This window comes from Pipra filicauda, unplaced genomic scaffold, assembly GCF_003945595.2.
Source record: "Pipra filicauda isolate LSUMZ 115617 unplaced genomic scaffold, ASM394559v2 scaffold111_size4109106_pilon, whole genome shotgun sequence".
In the NCBI taxonomy this organism is placed as follows: domain Eukaryota; kingdom Metazoa; phylum Chordata; class Aves; order Passeriformes; family Pipridae; genus Pipra; species Pipra filicauda.
The window spans coordinates 1097596-1115940 of record NW_024103563.1 but is presented as its reverse complement, the minus strand read 5'-3'; the positions used below and the strand labels follow the sequence as shown (position 1 = coordinate 1115940).

At 41.8% G+C, this 18345-nt stretch overlaps 1 protein-coding gene across 3 annotated transcripts in view; it reads right to left on the bottom strand.

Moving 5' to 3' along the window:
• GRID2 (glutamate ionotropic receptor delta type subunit 2) overlaps window positions 1-16570 on the bottom strand; it is a 698274-nt gene extending 681704 nt beyond the window's left edge. For 2 of the 3 annotated variants that reach the window (XR_005564017.1, XM_039382594.1), the window contains exon 1: window positions 16120-16301. Coding sequence is in view for 2 of the 3 variants with exons in the window: in XM_039382594.1 (XP_039238528.1) it covers window positions 16120-16207 (88 nt within the window). In the remaining variant the exon portion in view is untranslated. Of the gene's footprint in view, window positions 1-16119 lie in introns of all 3 variants that reach the window. The other variant, XM_027731749.2, reaches the window with a different exon arrangement.
• Between the last annotated feature and the right edge of the window lie 1775 nt (window positions 16571-18345).

Genomic DNA, 18345 nt, shown 5'->3' with positions numbered 1-18345 from the left:
GCTCCAAAAATTGTGTTGTGCTAATAAATATAATCTGTCAGCACAGATGGGGGAAAATAAGAAGCAATAGAAGCAGAAATATTTCCCAAATAGTTTCAGGCTAAAACTGTTACTGAAACTTTCCTTTGCCTTGCTGGTAACATGAATAAAAGTGCGTTGTCCTGGGGCATGAGAACAAGTAAATTAAGCTTATGAGAAACAAGATGGCAACATTACAGAAACTTCACTACAGACTGCTTTTTACTATGTACACAGACAACACGTCAAACTGGTCCATGATCCCAAGTACAACATGGATACTAATCAATCCTATTGAATGAATAGCACCAAGGTACACTTCTCTTGCTATTTAGCTACGAATTTCAGTAACAGCTCTTGCCTTAAAGCTGTTGCCTCAGAAACTTCTCCATTTCCTTCCTATCATTATGCCAGATCTCAACATAAATACACTTGCATGCCAGCCCACAAACACATTATCTTAAAGGTCTGGATCTCCATAAACAAGGGTACCGTTTGCAACATAGGTATTGTGATGATAAATGCTATTGTATATATCAAATTCAGTCTGGAGGGACTGGGCAAGACATGGTGACAGACAACTGTTTGCTGTAAGTACCTGCTAAGTGGTAGAAAACTCTCCAGTTGCTTGCCTTCAACCCTTGGCATTTCAGGAGCACAAGAAACTGCTGGCGTGCAGGTAAAGACTTCATTGTCACCTGGAAGTGGTTTCCGTGTCAGGAAAATAAGGGCAAACACGGGACTGGACAAGATGAACTTACTGAGAATGAGATAGGTAGACAGCTACGTACACAAAACAGGATAGTCAGGGTGACCAGGAGCATGTCCAAGTTTATTTGGTAATGAAAGAAGAGCTACTTGACACCCACCCAGTTAAGAGCTGGTTTAGTTACCATGAGTGGTTCCTCAGAAAACTGTATCAGGATATTCCTGAGCTAACTTACTTTCAGTTTTGTGTCATTTAGGCCCCCAACACTTTCAGTCAGGCTGTTCTACCTTTTGGCATACATGCTTTTTAAAAGATACTTGCTTATTTAGAAATAGAGGTAGGTACTATGAGGGTTCACTGTAAGGACTGTATTTCTGAACACTTCTAAATTCTTCTTTTTAAATCTCACAAAGCACCTTTCTGCACAGTTTTAAGGAAGTGTTTAGACCCAATGATTCTAAAGGAAGAAGCAGAAAACGAATATGTGCCTTGCATAGCACTTTACCATTTTAATACTCAATCATGGAGGCAAGAACACATGATGAGTTGGCACCAAACCACTTCCTCCCTTGCCCCTTTCTCTTTGGTGGTACTAGTAAAAGCACTTCCTTCCCTTGCTCCTGGTGAAATCCATATCATTCTTTGTCAAGATGCTGGGAATGAGAGGGATCAATAAAAAGGTATCTGCTAGAAATTGTTGTGAGTCCTTTCAAAAATAAGGGATTCATGAGATGGAGACTGGCAGACCTATTACAAGCTGCCTCTTAATGAAGTTCAGTTGCTGCTCGTGTATGCTTTGAATCTGTCAGTATTGAAACAGTTTTTAAGAGTCAAGATAAACATTTACATATGAGGAGAGAAGCAGTGAAAATTATGTGGGAATACATCTGGCTTCATTCTCACACAAGGTCCCATGCTATAGACCTGGTAGAGATTACTCAGCACCCAGCCATGAAAAATGGAGGTCCCTCAAAGGGGTAGGTTTCTTGACTGACAACTGTGGACTGGCAAATTCTATTTCATCAGCCTATTATTCACTATAAACATGTGGAAAATCCATCTGTTCTTATTTCTCTGTATACACCAGATATGAAAGGAAACAAAAGCCTGTCTAAGCAAAAAGCAAGAGCATGACAGGAATACTCTCAAGACCTTATTCTCACAGTACAAACAATCTCTGTTCCCTGTGCCTCCCATAGATGTGTGCTAACACAATAGAAGGTGGCTCTCTGTACACCCTCTCTCACATCAGATAAACCAAAATACCTCTCAGTGATAGTACAAGACAACGCAGTTGCTTGGATTGAGCAACGGACAGCCAAGAAATCTTTCATTTACATTACTGGATTTACAGTGACTAGTCTCAAGGAAGTAACTTTATGGGTTACTGTGTACATGAAAAACAAGGAAAGTAGTATGGGTTTCTGAGGGGTAGTTTGGAAGAGGTGAAGATCTTTGCACCTAAAGTAACAAGTGAAAGACCTGACTCCTCAAACGCACAGTTAGTTCCAGTTGTACTTCCAACATGGAAAAAATAATACAAAATAACAATACAAGGTAGAACTGGTTTATAATTCAGGAAAATTTGTCTTAGCGTGTCTCAGCTGCAGGGACCACATAGCTGTTGTACCAATAGGTATATGTACACACACACAGTACCTGTACCTCAGCAAGAAATATTGATGAAAATTATTTCAGCTAAAATCATATGAGATATGATCTACTTCTGTGCAGAGTAAGTTAAGAGCATTAGTTACAGTCCATGCAAGACTGTGAATAAATGAAACTCAGTCAATCTTTTTTAGGAGAAGGAAGAGAAAGACACAAAAAAAACTCTTTGGTCACTTTTTTCCTTTTCTTCTCAACTGGAATTTTTAGAAAATGCATCTTTTAATATGGATTTCCAAAATCCTTCCTAAATTAGACAATCCTACAGCTACATGTAGTCCATCATTACTAGATTTCTCTTCTTACTTCCTTCTTTAAATATTGCGCAAGATTTAGCTATTTCTTACTATGAGTAAAGCAGCTTTATTACTGTCACAGAGAGCATTTCCTAACAGAGACTAGAAAGTTACGTAGGCTTTTGGAATAGTTTCAAAACTGGTCTGACCCTCTTCTTACTAGAACTTGAATTACTTCTGCATATTCAGCTGAGAGAAGTCTAGGGATGGAGATGTTCTGCTACCGAGAACATTTCCAGCTGCAGATCATACTCTTAAGTGCAGAGCAACTTTCACATGGAGAAAGGCCTGAGTGTTGAGGTGGTGTTCAAAACCTTATAGCAACACTAAGCAAAGAAGTGCCTCTTAGTCCACAGAAGTCAAATCATAAGGAATGAAGCTTTTTAAATATCCATGGTAAGCACACTCCCTTGGTATTTTATTGTACAAATTGTATTTGTAGTTACCACTGAATTGTAGCTGTGATATGAATGAGAAGTGGTTGTAAAGAAAAAGGATTCTGCTGCACAACTGGGGACCAAGCTAGAAATTGTTAGAAACAGGCATCACTCTAGTGATATACCACAAATATTTACTCCTTTATGTGAGCTGAGAATGTGACACAAAATCTCTAGTAGTCAGTGGGCCTCACAAGGAGTTTGTGACTCCCTGAACTAAAATACTAATTTAGTTAGATTTTTTTTTTCACACCGTGACTCCTCTGCTCTTTCTGGGAATTGTGGAGATTTTTTAAATAGTACTAATTCTCACTACCAGATGGTAGTAGCACTTTGTCAGAGCATTATTACATTTAAGTTAACACTTGGAATTTTAATGCAATGGCTCCAAGACTTGCTTCTCAAACCCCTCCATAAAAGAGCCATTTCAAAGCTTACATCTATGACTGCTGTCAGCCACTGGATTCAAACCATTCTGAGAAGTGGCCTTTGAAACAGCAGTATTAAAAAATGATAAAATACCTTCAAATTCAAAATGGTCAGGGGGAATTTGTGAAATGAACCGCAAGCAGTAATCTCCGTTGTATTATTAAAGCAATGCTAACAACAAAATACATCTCCATGGCACTTGCTCCTGAACCTGTTACAGAAAACCTAAATGCTGGTTATTTCTAAGTAGCAGACATTTGCTTACTCATTGCAGATGCCTGGAGGTGAGAGGAAAAGAAAACGGCACATGCTTGTTCTGAAGAGAGGATTAGGCAGAATGAAGGGATGTGGTATTGGGGATGATTTAACAGCTTCCAAAGCACTGACAATTTCAATATTCTATTTGTTACTGCAAGTTAGTGCTACAAAATGACACAAGGACCTTGTTTATAGAAAGTTAGCCTCTCTTCTCTCTCTTTCATGTTCTGGATGGAAGTCTATAAACCTAGTATTTTCTGAAAACACTTGTACTCCTTACTTGACACAACACAAAGAGCCAGTTAATTCTAGCCTCAGGGACATTTGGCAGTCGGGGGGGAAATGTATCCCTTTTAAAAAAATGCTAAAATAATCCAAACCCACAGTCCTTTAATGAACAGACATTTTTATTTTTTCTTAACAACTAAATCCTGCTGAAGAAGATTTTCAGCAATGGCAAATTTCAAATGCTGTCATTATCTACCTTCCCCAAGGAAGTATTTACCTCCTTCTCCATACATCATTCAGGTCTGTTATTTGAGATCATTGATCTCAAACAGAAAAATATTTTAAAAACTATTAACTCCAATTCTTAATGTGTCTCATTTATAGGAAACACAGGTCAGCTTTTGGTGCAGCCTTCTACTTGGGAGTTTTGGAAAGGGGGTTGACAGCTGTGCTTAGCAGTGGCGAGAGTTGGTTGAGTGGTGAAGGGGTACAGGAAACACTTGGAGGGTGCCAACCTGAGTGATGGGACAGTCTAGCTTTGTAAGAGTACAGGATAATTTTAGGGAACAGCAGGTAAGAAACACAAGCTTTGCTGCTTTGGATGGGGGTTGGACGAGGTTGATGTTGACAGAAAACCAGATTCTAAGCTAAACAGGCCAAACGAGGACATATGCACAAGATAACTGTGAAAGCAGATCCACTCACCACTCTGGAGCTGCACTGAAGAGAGGTTTAACTTCTAAAGCAAGCTATGCAGCTATCTGAGATGAGGAGAAAGCTAGTGCTCTCCCCCTCATTTCGTGAAAGACACAGCAGGCTTTGAATCCAGAAGGACACTGCATTATTTACCCTTCCTTCCTTCCTAAATTAGGTCAACAGTCAATGGAGCAGAAGCTGTGGCCATGTGCATCCCTTCCTCCTACTCGCCAACCATAGAACCTGCGTTTACAAGGAGGAATAGTACAGACCAGCCTATAAAATAAACTGCTGCACATAGGAAGCAAAGGAAGATTATTCAGAGGGACAATGCTAAGCCACAGGAAGGTACAATACACTTGGAGTTATCCTGGGAGCAGAGGAGTGGAAGTCGATGCTTCGGTACTCATTGTTTCTATCTGTGTGCAACGGTATTAAACAATACAAAGACAAAATGGATCTCACTTTTCTGCAAAGTAATCAGGTACAATTATCAGCTAAAAAACCCCAAAATATTAAGATCTACCACACAAATTAAATGCTTTACAGTAAAACTATAGAGGCTAGACAGGGAGAAACAATCCCTTTTCTAATCTATAATTTAGTTTCTTTAAAACTTAATATTATCTTCTAGATATATTGTTCTCAAAGTATTGTTTGCATTATATTATTAATCTTTTCAGTAATATTTGTGTCATTCCAGTGCCTTGCTTCTCTGGATTTCTCAACTTTTCTCATACCCACAGATATATGTCTCCTTCACAAGGACTGTCCCAAATATTTAAAGCCCAGTCTGCAAACCACATAAGTGTAACATTACCTGTTATTCCCTAAAAGTATCCCATAGTCTTATAAAGCTAGACTGGCCCATCACTCAGGTTAACCCCTTCCAAATGTTTCCTGAACTCCCTTCACCAGCCAACTCGCGCCACTGCTAAGAACAACTGTCCACCTCCTTTCCAAAATTCCCACGTAGATGGCATCACCAGAATCCTCCCCAGAGTAGTCCTGCCCCCGGAGCCTCCCTGTGGCAATGAATCCCATGCCGATGCCTTGTTTCTTGCTGACTCATGCTGTCCTTTACCTGCAAACTCCTGCTCCCCTCACAGCTAGAAACAGCATCAATGATGTCCCTGGGACATCACCCTCCCTGATGGTGACACCAAGCACAATTGATCACTCCCCATCTAGCATGCAGATTATATATAGGACATGCTTTTTTCCTGCCCACTCCCCTCAGCCATTTTATTTTATATATCCCCTATACTCTTTGTAGCACTGTCAAATATGAGAGAACTTTTTCAAGTAAATGGGCATTTCTCAAGTATCTCCAGGATGAAGTCCAATTTTGTAACAGGAGAGCTGCTCCAAGGAGTTGAAAAATCATTCCTCTAGATTGTTTCAATAATTTTTCAGTAATATTTCCATAACACTCTAGAAACTCCATAAGACTACCTAATGAGGCTGCAGATGCTTTCAGAATCACTATGTTTAAATCTCTTTTTAAAAAAAAACAGGGAATTTTGCAACATACATTGTTCCACTATCCCAAAAAGGGCTCTTCCTATCTAGTCTTCCAAAACTGTACCATGAAATATTTCTCCAAACAAATGAGACAGAGTGACAGCATGCATGTGCATAACCATGTGTACTAGATAAAGCCAGAGAGTAATATGGTGGCAGCTGACGAGACAGTGACTGTTTTTATTTTGCCAATTTAAGCAACGTTACTGGTAATAAAGTATCGTAGGTAATGATCATACTTGTTGGCCTTCATTTTCTGTCAATTCTTTCACCTCACAGCCCCAGACCAGGAAGCTCTGACATCAGCCACACCATGTCTGCCCTGACAGGATGTCTCTTTAGACGTATCTACCTGCTTTCAACTCTTTGTACCCAGTGATCATTCACAAACATGAATGAGTGAATCTGTCTCTCAAAAGACACCACAAGACTTGCAACTTTGTCTCCAGCTGTATATGTATTGAGTCGCAGAGAGATCCAAGCCCTCTCTTTCACTTCACCCTCAAATCTCCTGACAGCCAACTTTTTGTTTCATATTTGTACAGCTTCTAGCACAGTGAGGTGCCATTTCACGATGTGTATTCGCGTTATGACTTCCTGCCTGTAAGCAAAAAAACTTCCCAAATCTCTGTGTTGGTACTTAGGGTGAAAATCAGTGCCATCCCAAATTAAAGAAAAATCCAGTCAAATATTTTTAAAAAAGAATAATCCTTCTGATTACTGAAAAAGTGCGTTTATACATTGTATATGCATGCATTTATACATACCCCAGTGCTTGTTATTAACCTGTAGCGTGGAACTGCAAATTAAAGTAGTACATGAGTAGTAAATTTTTGAAGATAATTATAGCAAATATATTAGTGGATAAACTGCAATACTGCTTTGGTTCTATGTGTTCACAAAAGGGACAGCTGAAGGAAGATTACATTCAAGAACTATAACCAACTTTTGAAGGTATATTTATCTCAAAAGAGGTCAAATAAGTAGAATTCCACATAAATAAAAACAGTTTTATCTGTCCGAATTTGTGTTATGGTGACTTTTTTAACTTTTTTGTTCCAAAAAACCCAGATATTTAAGACTATAGAACATAGTGACAATTACAATTTCTTGCCATGAGCTTGGAATATGAGAGAGAAAAAATGAACAGAAATAGAAAAAGGGAGAAATACGTGTATTTTAATATGACTAATAATAGCTATCTCCTTTCACTTGCATTGAACACACATACTTGTCCACTGGCTACACAGTCCCTGTACTCTACAGTGGTTTCATTGAGCAAGAACTGAACCTTTTCTACTGTCTCTTTCCCTTTAACAACTCTCCAGTACATGAAATGATTTTAAAATGTTTCTCAAATGCTTAAGCTGAACACTATAAAGACTGCAGGAAGACAAAGGATATACAAAAAAAAACATCCTTGCTTAATACTGTTTAGTCTGGAGATACCCCCAAAATGTGCTTTCAGCCAGGCAACTTTTAATACTGATTGCAATCAGCGAGGTAACTCTGCAGTAGTGTCTTGCCACCTGAGGAAGACAATCGACATCTTCAAAACATCCCAATGTCTCAGGAGCCTAAGCTTGACTGCAAGCCAGTCAGATGAGCTCCCGCATGCTTCAAAAGCAAGGCAAGTTACTGTCTGTCATCAGGTCTGGGTCCTAAACACAGGGTTTGAGCGTAGTCCTAAGGCAGGGAAATCTGCCCTGTGCAAGTTTTCATTTCTCTCTTTAAAACTGGGTTTGTAAGATTGTTATATCTGCGTACGTTAAAATTAGGCACAGCAAATCCAGGCCTGGCATTCAGGTCTGCTTCTATGATATCCTCTGCTCTCTCCAGAGTTCTCATCTGGAGCTACTTTCCACAGCACTGGAGTGGCACTATTTGATTTTGATTTATCACAAGTGAATTATTATAATGAAATCACCAATGCGATTTAAGCCTCTGAGAAAGATATGGTTGGAGTAACAAAAAATTGTTCTGCAAAACAAGCAATTATTGTTAGGTTCAGTGAATATTGGCCTTAGCAATCCAACTGATTATAGAAAGTTAATGTTTTAAAAGGCAATGAAAAAATAAGAAATTAAATCCTTTAAATCTGCGTGAAAGACTCCAAAAGGAATTTTACGGTTATTTTCACTGCATATTTTATTAGATATGTGATATTTTATTCATGGGTAAAGCAAATATAACAATTAGGAATAATTAGCATTTCAGCACAGAGTGTTATCTAATACATTAAAATACACATATAATTCTTCATTTAAATTCTGTATCCTCACATTTTCCCCTTTCTGGTTCAGAACTTTTCCATTTAGCATAGCATTTACAGGAATATTATAGAGTTCCCAAAGAAATAGACAGAACTACTGGCTTTTGCCTTTGATATCTTATTTTCCTCCCCTCCTTGCATCTTTACGCATTTTCTTTTCCAATTTCCTCTTGAACTTAGCTTGCCAGATGAATCCAGCATAACTTGCAGAAAACTTTTTCTCTTACATCTTTTCTTTTCCATTCTACTCCCTCGCCATTCCAAAACTAATGTGTGCAATGGAAATCTACTTTAAATCTAACCCTACTCTTACAAATCGATCAGTTTACAGTTGACTAAATCTAGAGTAATTGTCTCTGTACTACCTCTTCCATCATAACTTCAATGCTACACAGAAATGCTGTAGTTACTGTATTATCCTCTCTCATTAAGTAAGTGTCACTTTTTATTATGCCTTTTCTATTTTTTTCTTTTTTTTAATGCAGCACTTACAGCTCACAGAACAACCCTTCCCTGAGCTTTTGTGGTTAGTCCCAGACCAAAGCAGAAAGAAGTTTTTCCAGCTGAAGTGCACTCTGTGATACAATACAGAACACGAAATACCTCCTTCTCTGAATTAAGTATATTATCACTGAAACTAGGACATAAATTCTGAGCCTTACAAAATTACAGCACTGCACAATTTCAAAGCCCATTCCCCTGCCAAGTTTCATAACTGTCATCCAAACACCAGCACATTTCATTTACTAACCTTCAATTTCAGTCTGTGTCCTCCCTGTTATACAGATCAGTTACAACTCTCCAAGTCACATAAACCATTATTAATTATAGTCGCTGCAGGCACAAGAGAATCTTTCCCTTACTCCATCAGGTCTCTCAATTGCTTGGCCAACAATAACCAGAAACCAAAGCCTGACTCCTGTAATGAAGAATAGCAGAGGAAACTGCCACGACAGTGCTCATGGGAAGAGACTGAAGGACAGAAAGATACAGCAAGAAAGAAACCTTCTTCTCAATCACTCTTTCTCTAAGTGCTTCCATTTTAGTATCAATGTTTAAATGACTACATCAAGAATACACAATTACATTCTACCTTTGTAGTGAGAGACAACAGCATCTCCTCTTCTCCATGTGCTGCTTCAAATGCACAAGCCAGCTAAGAACTGTGTCCAGAAGGCTTTGCCCGGACTTCTTTACCCAGCGTTGAGGATGGATTAACTAGCATTGCATCACACTTATCTAGCACACAACGCCACGCATCATATTCCAGCAGCTCAGTATTGCACCTTTTCCAATATAGCCTATCAGCCTAGATGAGCAAGGAAGGCATGATCAACGCTACTCTGAAAAAGGCCAATGTAGCTCATTGTGGTAACTACCCCAAGCAACAGCACAGCTCATAATTGCTAGCAAACACAGCAGATGGTGCAAGAATATAATGTAACACCACTGAAGGAAAGGAACTGCATCTGTACCCAGGAAGCCCAGTAGGAAGCCAACTGCTAGACAGCCAATCTAGGGTACAGAATGCCCCAAAGAAACATGAGCTTTCATGACCAGCTCCCAACCACTCTGTCAGTTTGCCAGCAAAGCTGTATGTTATGCGTTACGGTTGGGCTGTGACAGTCATACTTGCCTCGTGGCATTTCTAGATAACACAAATTATTATCTCTGGGGCTCTCAGAGATGGGCGTCAGCATGACCAGAGCCATGAACTGGACTGTAAGGTCTATAGGATGCATAGGTGTGTAGTTGTTCAGGTTTTGACACATATGCCAAGCCTGAATCTGAAATCAAGTTTTTATTCCAATTTCACCATCTTAGATAACTCACTCCTTCTGATATTTAAATCTAATTGGGAAAAAAAAAAAAAAGTGAAACTGAATTTGCAGATGCAGAAAGGTATCCAGATTTGCCTCATTACCAGTGTATCACCTGAAGTCAACCTTTTGCACATACCAAGCTATCACGTATAGTAATATACTTACATTTTTTCAAAGTTTGGTTAATTTCTTATTATTGTTCAAAATATGGACAATTTTTGAATACTATTTCCTTTTCTTATTGTTTACTTGTAAGTCCAAGCAGAAATGGTAATTGTCCGTGTCTAGTAAGGTTTTTAAACATTGAAGATATAAAACAAACTATGTTTGGAGAGAGTGTAGATTAAAACTGTTACCATGCTGTCACATAAACCCAGGTAATCAAGAAAATTAACTAGAAACTGATAGCTAAATAGAACTACTCTTTCACATAAACTATTTTTAAAACCATTCATACTGTGTTGGGGGAAAAAAAAAAAAAGAAAAGAAAGAAACCAAGCAGTGGAGTAGTGAGAAAGAGTAAAACCTCAAAAGGCAAAAGCCTCCAATAAATTTAAACCAAAAACAGGCTGTCATGGCAGATTATAGATAGCTATATATCAAATGGAAGAAAATGATGTAAGTTCAAGTTTATATCTAGGGAGTAACCTAATGGCTTACAAAAGTCATCTCTTGCCAATACCACTTGCTTTACAGGACCAGGGAGTGGAAGAGAACCATACTTAATGCCTTTGTTCATTAAGTCAAATGAACCTTAGTTGGTAGGTTTACGTAGTCACAGTCTTAAAAGATTTTTCTCCAGTGTGTTTTTTCAAAGATGGCACTGTGAGAATAAAGGCTCTGTGCATCCATAAGTAGTGATATAAAAGCACACAGCAGCAGCAGTGATTGTCATGTCAGACATTTGTTAGGGCACCACTTGAAAATGGATGGTTGGTTTTTTTACTCTGTCTTTATCAAGGACAAAGAACCTGATATAACACTAAGAGTTATTTAAGAACATGAAAAGGAGCCGCCTGCTGCAGTCAGCAATCCACTGGCTCAGTTTAAAATCTTCTGAAGTCAACTGAACAACTCACCTGGATCATGACAGACTCTGGATCAGGCCCTGATGATGACTAAGAAACACTCTAGAAAGCAGTGACACCTAATGGCAAACATGCCTTTGGATGATGGCATGCAAAGTTACCCCTCTTTAGCTACACAGTAAGTACACACATTACAGGGACTGAAACACTATCAGAAGTCTCATCACCTGGGAAAGCATTTTAGAAATAACGCACATGGAAGCAGAGCGTGTGTCACACATGCTGAGCATTTAAGTAGAACATAGTTTAATAGAACCCACTGGCTGCTGAGCCACAGTGCACTGTATTCCAGGTCTTCATTCGTATGTGTGTTTAAAATAAGCAAGAAATCTTGGAAAATTATAGGGCAGGGAAAACTGGGACCTGAATGCTCCTCTGTGGACACTATAGGTACACAGAGATTTATTTGTTTTTAAAAAATCTGTTTTGCTTGCTTGTCCTGTGCTTTACAAATATATGTGAGAGCACAGTAATGAACAGTTAGTGACATACGCTACAAACCTTCTAATGAGGCTTTACCAACAGCACAGTAAATTAAATTCCTATTATCAATGCACAACACAATGCAAGCCAAGTTGCACTGTAGCACATCAGCTTACAAAAATAAATGTGGACATGCATACCACCAATCAAGGAGACTCCCTTTCCCTTATAAAAAAAATTACGTTTTAAAGACACTACTAATATCAACAGAAGAAACAAGTAATAGACCCTATGTTAGAACTGCCTTGATATTATTATCTGTGGTACAGAAGAGCTTAAAGATATGAACAAAAACTCAGGACCCAGCAATGCTGGGAACTTGTCCAACACAAGGAATGCAGCAGTCCTGGCCTACAAAGTCTAAAAGCTCTGAGGAGTAAGGTAAGAACAGAACTAATTTTCTCTCTCAGGGAAAAAAAAAAAGTATATATAAATATATATTAAAATCAGAGGAAAAATATATGTAGAAGTATATATAATACATATAGCTATATATATTATATTATATATATTTCTGAACTTGCCATTGAAAATAAGAAAGCTACGGGCAGTACACAACTGACTGCATAAAACTGAAGTTACTGATAAACAAAAAACAATTTGAAGTAATCAGGGAGCCTGAACTAGATGAATTAGCTTTGAAAAATACTTAAGTGTATATTTTCAGCAAAACTTTTGTACAATATTATGTGACTGCTGCCCTAGGTGATTTTGCAGTACCTAACACACGCATCTGCATCTATGCTTCTACAGGCACAATAGAAAACCCATATGCACATGCAGATGTATTACTATATACATGTCAAGGGAAAATACTGAGCACAAAGTAGAAAATATAAAAGCATGAGACTATCAGCTGCAGAGGATACAAAGCATACGCAAATTGTGCAGTTGACAAGGAGTGCCACCTAATCCCTGCTTAATTAAAACACTGTTCTAAACTCCTGTTTAGGGAGTGAGGAGTGTGGGACGACTGATGTATGAAGAAAATATCAGGCAGCGTGGCTAATCTCAAAGACTTGGGAGCTTTCAAGCTACATAAATCAGAGCGACTTTTTGAATAGCCTCATAAAACACAGAATCATTGCCATTCCACTCACGACTTTCAGATTCTTCCTACAGCATACAGATCATTAGGAAACTTCTAAGCAATCAAGTAATGTGGGACTGATGAAATTACTCAATCAATGCACGGGCTGAGAGAAGCAGCATAATACAGAATGGCACAGTTTTGACATGGTAACCCTGCCCCTTTCTTTTTTATATAGGGGTAACGAAAATTACAGTGCAGTCGATTCATTTCAACATTTTCACAAGAGTGCTTAATGTAGTCCTTCTGAACTGCCAGTTCCTATTTACAATAGCAGGGCAGCAGAAACGTACAGACTATAAGCAGCTCTACCAATGTTTAAAATATGATACAGGGAAATGCTTTTTTTTTTAAATATGCACACTTGCATACACACAGACCTCCTCTAATGATCAAAAGCAGAAGCTATAAACAGAAGACATAAATATGAAAATGCACTATCATAGATAGATACCAGTCACCATATCCCTCCCACTGCCATCAGCAGGTCGTTAATGTCTACTCGCTAAATTGTAATATTTTTTGGCATTGTCTAAGAGATGACTGATAACATACTTTGATATAGAAAACATCTCTTTATAGGAAATACATAAAACATAGGCAAGCAAGAGTTTCTGCATTATATCAAAAAAAGTATGTGCTATTAGAAAAAGGCTATGCACAGGTAAGGTGTTATTTCTTATGACCATCTGCCCCTCCCAAACATGGGAAAATATTTTTCCACTTGAATATCTTAAAACTGCAGAAGGAGAACAAGATAATACTTTTATTCTGTCTGTTGCCTAAGGCATCACTACCACCTCTGGTAGTACTTCGTTTCCCCTGAACTGAGAATTTTGGTTTTATGAGTTCTTCTGTAGGTAATTTGTTCATAGAGTACCCTGTTACTGCTTTTGTTAACTCAGTTAAATACATACATTTTATTAGTTATGTCTAAATATTTTATACATAAGTTTACTTAGTACAAGTAGAAGAAAACAGAAGGAGGTTAGAATACCAGGTCACAAAATACAGCGGTGTTACTAGGGGCCAAAATTTCATCTGTGAGCTGTACAAGTTGGAATACTTAGCTATGTACCCATGTATTGCTAAAACAGTTCTAATTTCAGGTCATCTAGTTTCAGTGTGTTCATTTTAGCAGATTTAAAGCTCTGTGTAACAATTTTATATTTTGCCATTTTCACGGCAACATAAACTAGTCAATAAAAAGAGCTAATTCCCTTGTCAACTGTACTAATTGTCTCTCAAGACAAATTAATTGTGTGAGAAGCAACTATTTCAGTTTTGATGGGTTTTTTCCTGCTTTCAATGAGGATTTACTGTGTTGATGCATCTAATTAAAAAAAACGCGTTAAAATGTGTTGCATTCCTCATATAAAACCAAGTAAGACAAATTCTCATTAACTCGAGGAGAGAAAAGCTACCATCTCCCTTGACGTTAGTGCAAAGGCACACAGCTTGCCCAGCAGCGCTCCTTTAGCCAGGAGGATGGGTGACAGGGGATTGCAAAGAAACTCATCTGCTACACAGTCAAAATTTCCCCCCAAATCCTAAGATGTGATCGCTTGTTACCAGCTCTTAAGAAAGAAATCGTAAGACATAACTGTCTCCTAGTGTCGCTTTAACAGTCTACAACTGGGAAGAATTAAAAAAGTCATTCTCCCTTTAAAAGGAGGGCACAGAGCGCTGCCTCCCCAGTGCAATATTTGCCGCTCCAGTCGCACACAGCTATAAGGACTGACCCCTATAAAGTTGCGGTACCCAAGGGCAGCGGTGGCTCGTGGCCTCGGGGACAGGGAGGACTACACGAAGGGCTGGCTCATCTCTGCCCAAATATCGGTGTCCTGCAGGAAACCTCCTGACGGCTGGGCTTTCCAAACGCTCTTCCCGCTTCCCCTTTTCACAGAAACCCGCTACGAATCCCCACGACAAGCACCGGCAGACATATTTATAAAGCCAACCCCTGGGGGAGCGGCAGCTGCCCCACGGCCGGGGCCGGCACCGCCCCGGGGACCTCCCCAAAACCCCGGCGGGACCCTGCCCCCAAATGCACCTTCCCCGGGGCAGCGCGGCGCCGGCCGCCCTCCCGCCCCCGCTCCGCCTGCGTGCGGTGCCTGCAGATGGGCGAGCGGCAGCGAGGGAAGCGCCCTCCTCTCCTCTCCCCCTCTCCCTCCCCGCACATCCCCGGCCGGCGCAGGGGGGCGACCCGCTCTCGCCAGTCGCGGGAACAAAACGCCGCTCGGCAGCGGGGCTCGGCGCTTCCCAGGGATGAGCCCGCCGAGGGAGCGCTGCCGTGCCGGAGATGGCTCAGGATAACGGGGAGCGAGGGGGGCATGGGCGCCCTGCCTCCGGCTGGGAGCGCGGGCAGCGCCGTGCTCGGGCATCCCCCGAGCTGCCCCGCCGCCTGTGCCGGCCGTTCCCCTTCCCCCGCCGGCCGAGGGGGAGGCCGCTGCCTTTCTCGCGGGTGCCGCGGCCCCGGGAGGCGCTCACCGAGCCGGCGGGGTGGCAGCCCGGGAAGGGGGTGCCGGGAGGCCAGAGCCCCCCGCCCCCGCGGCCGCCCTCCCGCCCACGGCAGGGGAAGCGCTCACGTTGCCCAACCACCTGTTCCGCCGCGGGAGAGGAAGGCGGGATGGGGGGGTGTGAAGGAAGGGGAAGGGAAAAGGGGCGACGGGGGTGGGGGTTGCGTGGCTGTCACGGTGGTGTGGGAAATACGAGGATGCTTGGGGTCTCCCCCGGCCGAGGGCTAGCCGGGGCAGGCGGAAGGCAGGCTGGAGCTGAGGGTCTGCGGGGAGGGACCGGGGAAGTGCCTGCCCCCCCCGCCCCGATCATCAGCCTCATCAAAACCTCAAGGTCTAAAGCACGCACATACCACGCCGACAAGAAACCTTTACACAGCGCGGTAGGGGAAAAAGAGGACGCCTGAGAACGTGGTGGAAAGCAATTATAAGAGGGGAGCAAACAATAAAAAAAGCAAGCGAGCAAGGGATAAAGGAGCGCGGGGGCTGCGGGGGGAGGGGGGAAAGCCTGCCAAGAGAGGGAAGGTTGCAAAGGAGAGCTGGAAAAGTGTCCAGCAGCACCAGCAGGCGCAGCACCCCCTTACCGATATGAATGATTGAATCTGCAATCGCCGCTTTCCAGGTTCGAGTCCAACAGACGGACACGACCAGGATGAGGGAGAAAACTTCCATCTCCTCCGGAGGTCCAGGCTTTGTAACAACAAATCTCTTCACCAAGCGGTGCCGCCGCGGAGGACAGCGCAGCGCCGAAAGCCCAAGAGTTTGAGATGCCGCCGGAGGAGCGTGTAAATCCCGGTGGTTGGCGCAGAGCCGCGGCTGGGCAGGGAGTGAGCCCGGGGCTCCGAGCGCTTCTCTCCTCGGCGAAACCCCGCGTCACTTCAGGGGGCTCCTGGGCAGCACCAGAATTGCTGGGAGCGCCGGCAGCAAATCCATCCAGCCCGGGCGCCGCCGCGGGCAGCAGACGCCTCTGCTGGTCAGACAATCCCCATCCTTCCGCCGGGTCCAGGGATCCGCTCGGTCCCGCTGCTGCACAGCAACTTCCAACCCACACCACGCACACGCTCACACACACACACACATACACACAGGCACAGACACGCAAACACGAGCAGACACGCACAAACCCCCTTGGCCAGAGAAGCCCCAGGAGCCCGCAGCAAATAGCTCGCTTTCAGCGAGGTGGGAGGAGCGGGCGACTGGGAGAGCAGGCGATCCCGCTTCCAGCAGCCAGATTCCTGCAGGAAAAGCCCCCCCGGAGGCCAAAAAACAAAGTGAACTTCAAGGTAATGCAGATAGTAATGCAGAGATTTCCCCCCACCCTTCGCTTAGAAAAATCGCTTCCCACAACTGGAGGAAAAAAAATAAATCTGCCAATGGAGCCCAGCGTGCTGTCTCTGTCGCGCAAGGTGGTGGTTGGACAGGGCAGGAGCGAGAGGAGGAGTACCCGGAGCGAGTCAGAGGAAAGCAGATGATGGTCTGCAGGTTGCTTTTGGAGCTCGCTTTGCTGGTGGGATGCAGAGAGAGCTGGCAGCTCCAGCACCAGCCAGCACGTTGCCTAGAAATGGATCACCTAGGAGAAGGAGAGAGAGCGAGAGATAAGTGCTATCAGCCAGAGAGGGAGAAACAGAGAGAGCGAGCGAGAGTGCTTCTCTCTAATAACCACCTCCTCCCCCTATCTGCAAAACAAGGGAGAAACAAAATAGAACCCTCATCTCCCTTGAAATCTTCAACTGGGACTAAGGAACAGACACAGGCAGGAGTGCATGCAGCCTAAAAATACACTGGGGGGAGGGGGGAGAGAAAAGATCTTTTTGAAGTGTTATGCTCAGCTTAAAAAAAAAAAAAAAAAAAAAAAAGAAACCACCCCATTTATTTAACCTTGTAACTCCACTGCAGGTATCAAGTTCAAAGCTAGATGGGCACTTTTGCATCTCAGTCTTTGACAACTGAGTCAGGGACGTTACTTGAAGGGGAAAAGGAAAAAAAATCAGGGACACCTGGTCTCGAGGGGGAAATGAAGACCTAAAAATCTATTAATATTACTTTAATTATCTGTGTTCTTGATGGAATTTTCACAATTCTTTAAAGCAATGAATTGGATTTTTTTTCTTCCTCTCTCTTTAGGTAATGGAGAAATTTCTATGGGAAACATTTACAGCACACTTTTCATGCTCAGGGTTCTATGAATTCATTAACCGATTAATCCTCAGACTTCTCGTGCTGTAGTTAAATACATTATCCCCATTATGCAGACAGAGAATTGTACAGAGAGTTAAGTATGTTTCTATAAACCAGCCTAAATCCCCACTTTATGTCTTATTACACTTTCTTCTGACTTTGATTTTTCTAGTCACACTAGAGACAGGAAGCAGAAGTCAAAGAATTGCTCCAACATAGCAGTTATATCCTAAACTCACACAAGTCCTGGTAGTCAACCAGAGGTTGACCAACCCATTTTCTTCAGAAAGAACGTCTTTTGAAGGAATTTTCTTAGTTATAGTACTTCTAAGTTCATAAAATCTGACTTGCATATTTCTCCTGTTTCTCCTGACTTGCATGTGTCTTCTTTCAGCCATGGAACTAGTTAGCAAGCACAGTTACATACCTAGAAAATTTAAGAATTTAGTTCAAGAGGGAGAAATAAGACTTTTAAGAAAGTATAAACTATGGCAAGATAATTGAATCTATTAAAAAAAAAAACCCAAAACAAGTAAACAAAACTCACACTACCAACAAAAAGCACCAGCAGCGATTGCAACTTTGCTTACATCCACATTGGCAGGTGAGTACTTCCCTAAAAATGGTAACAC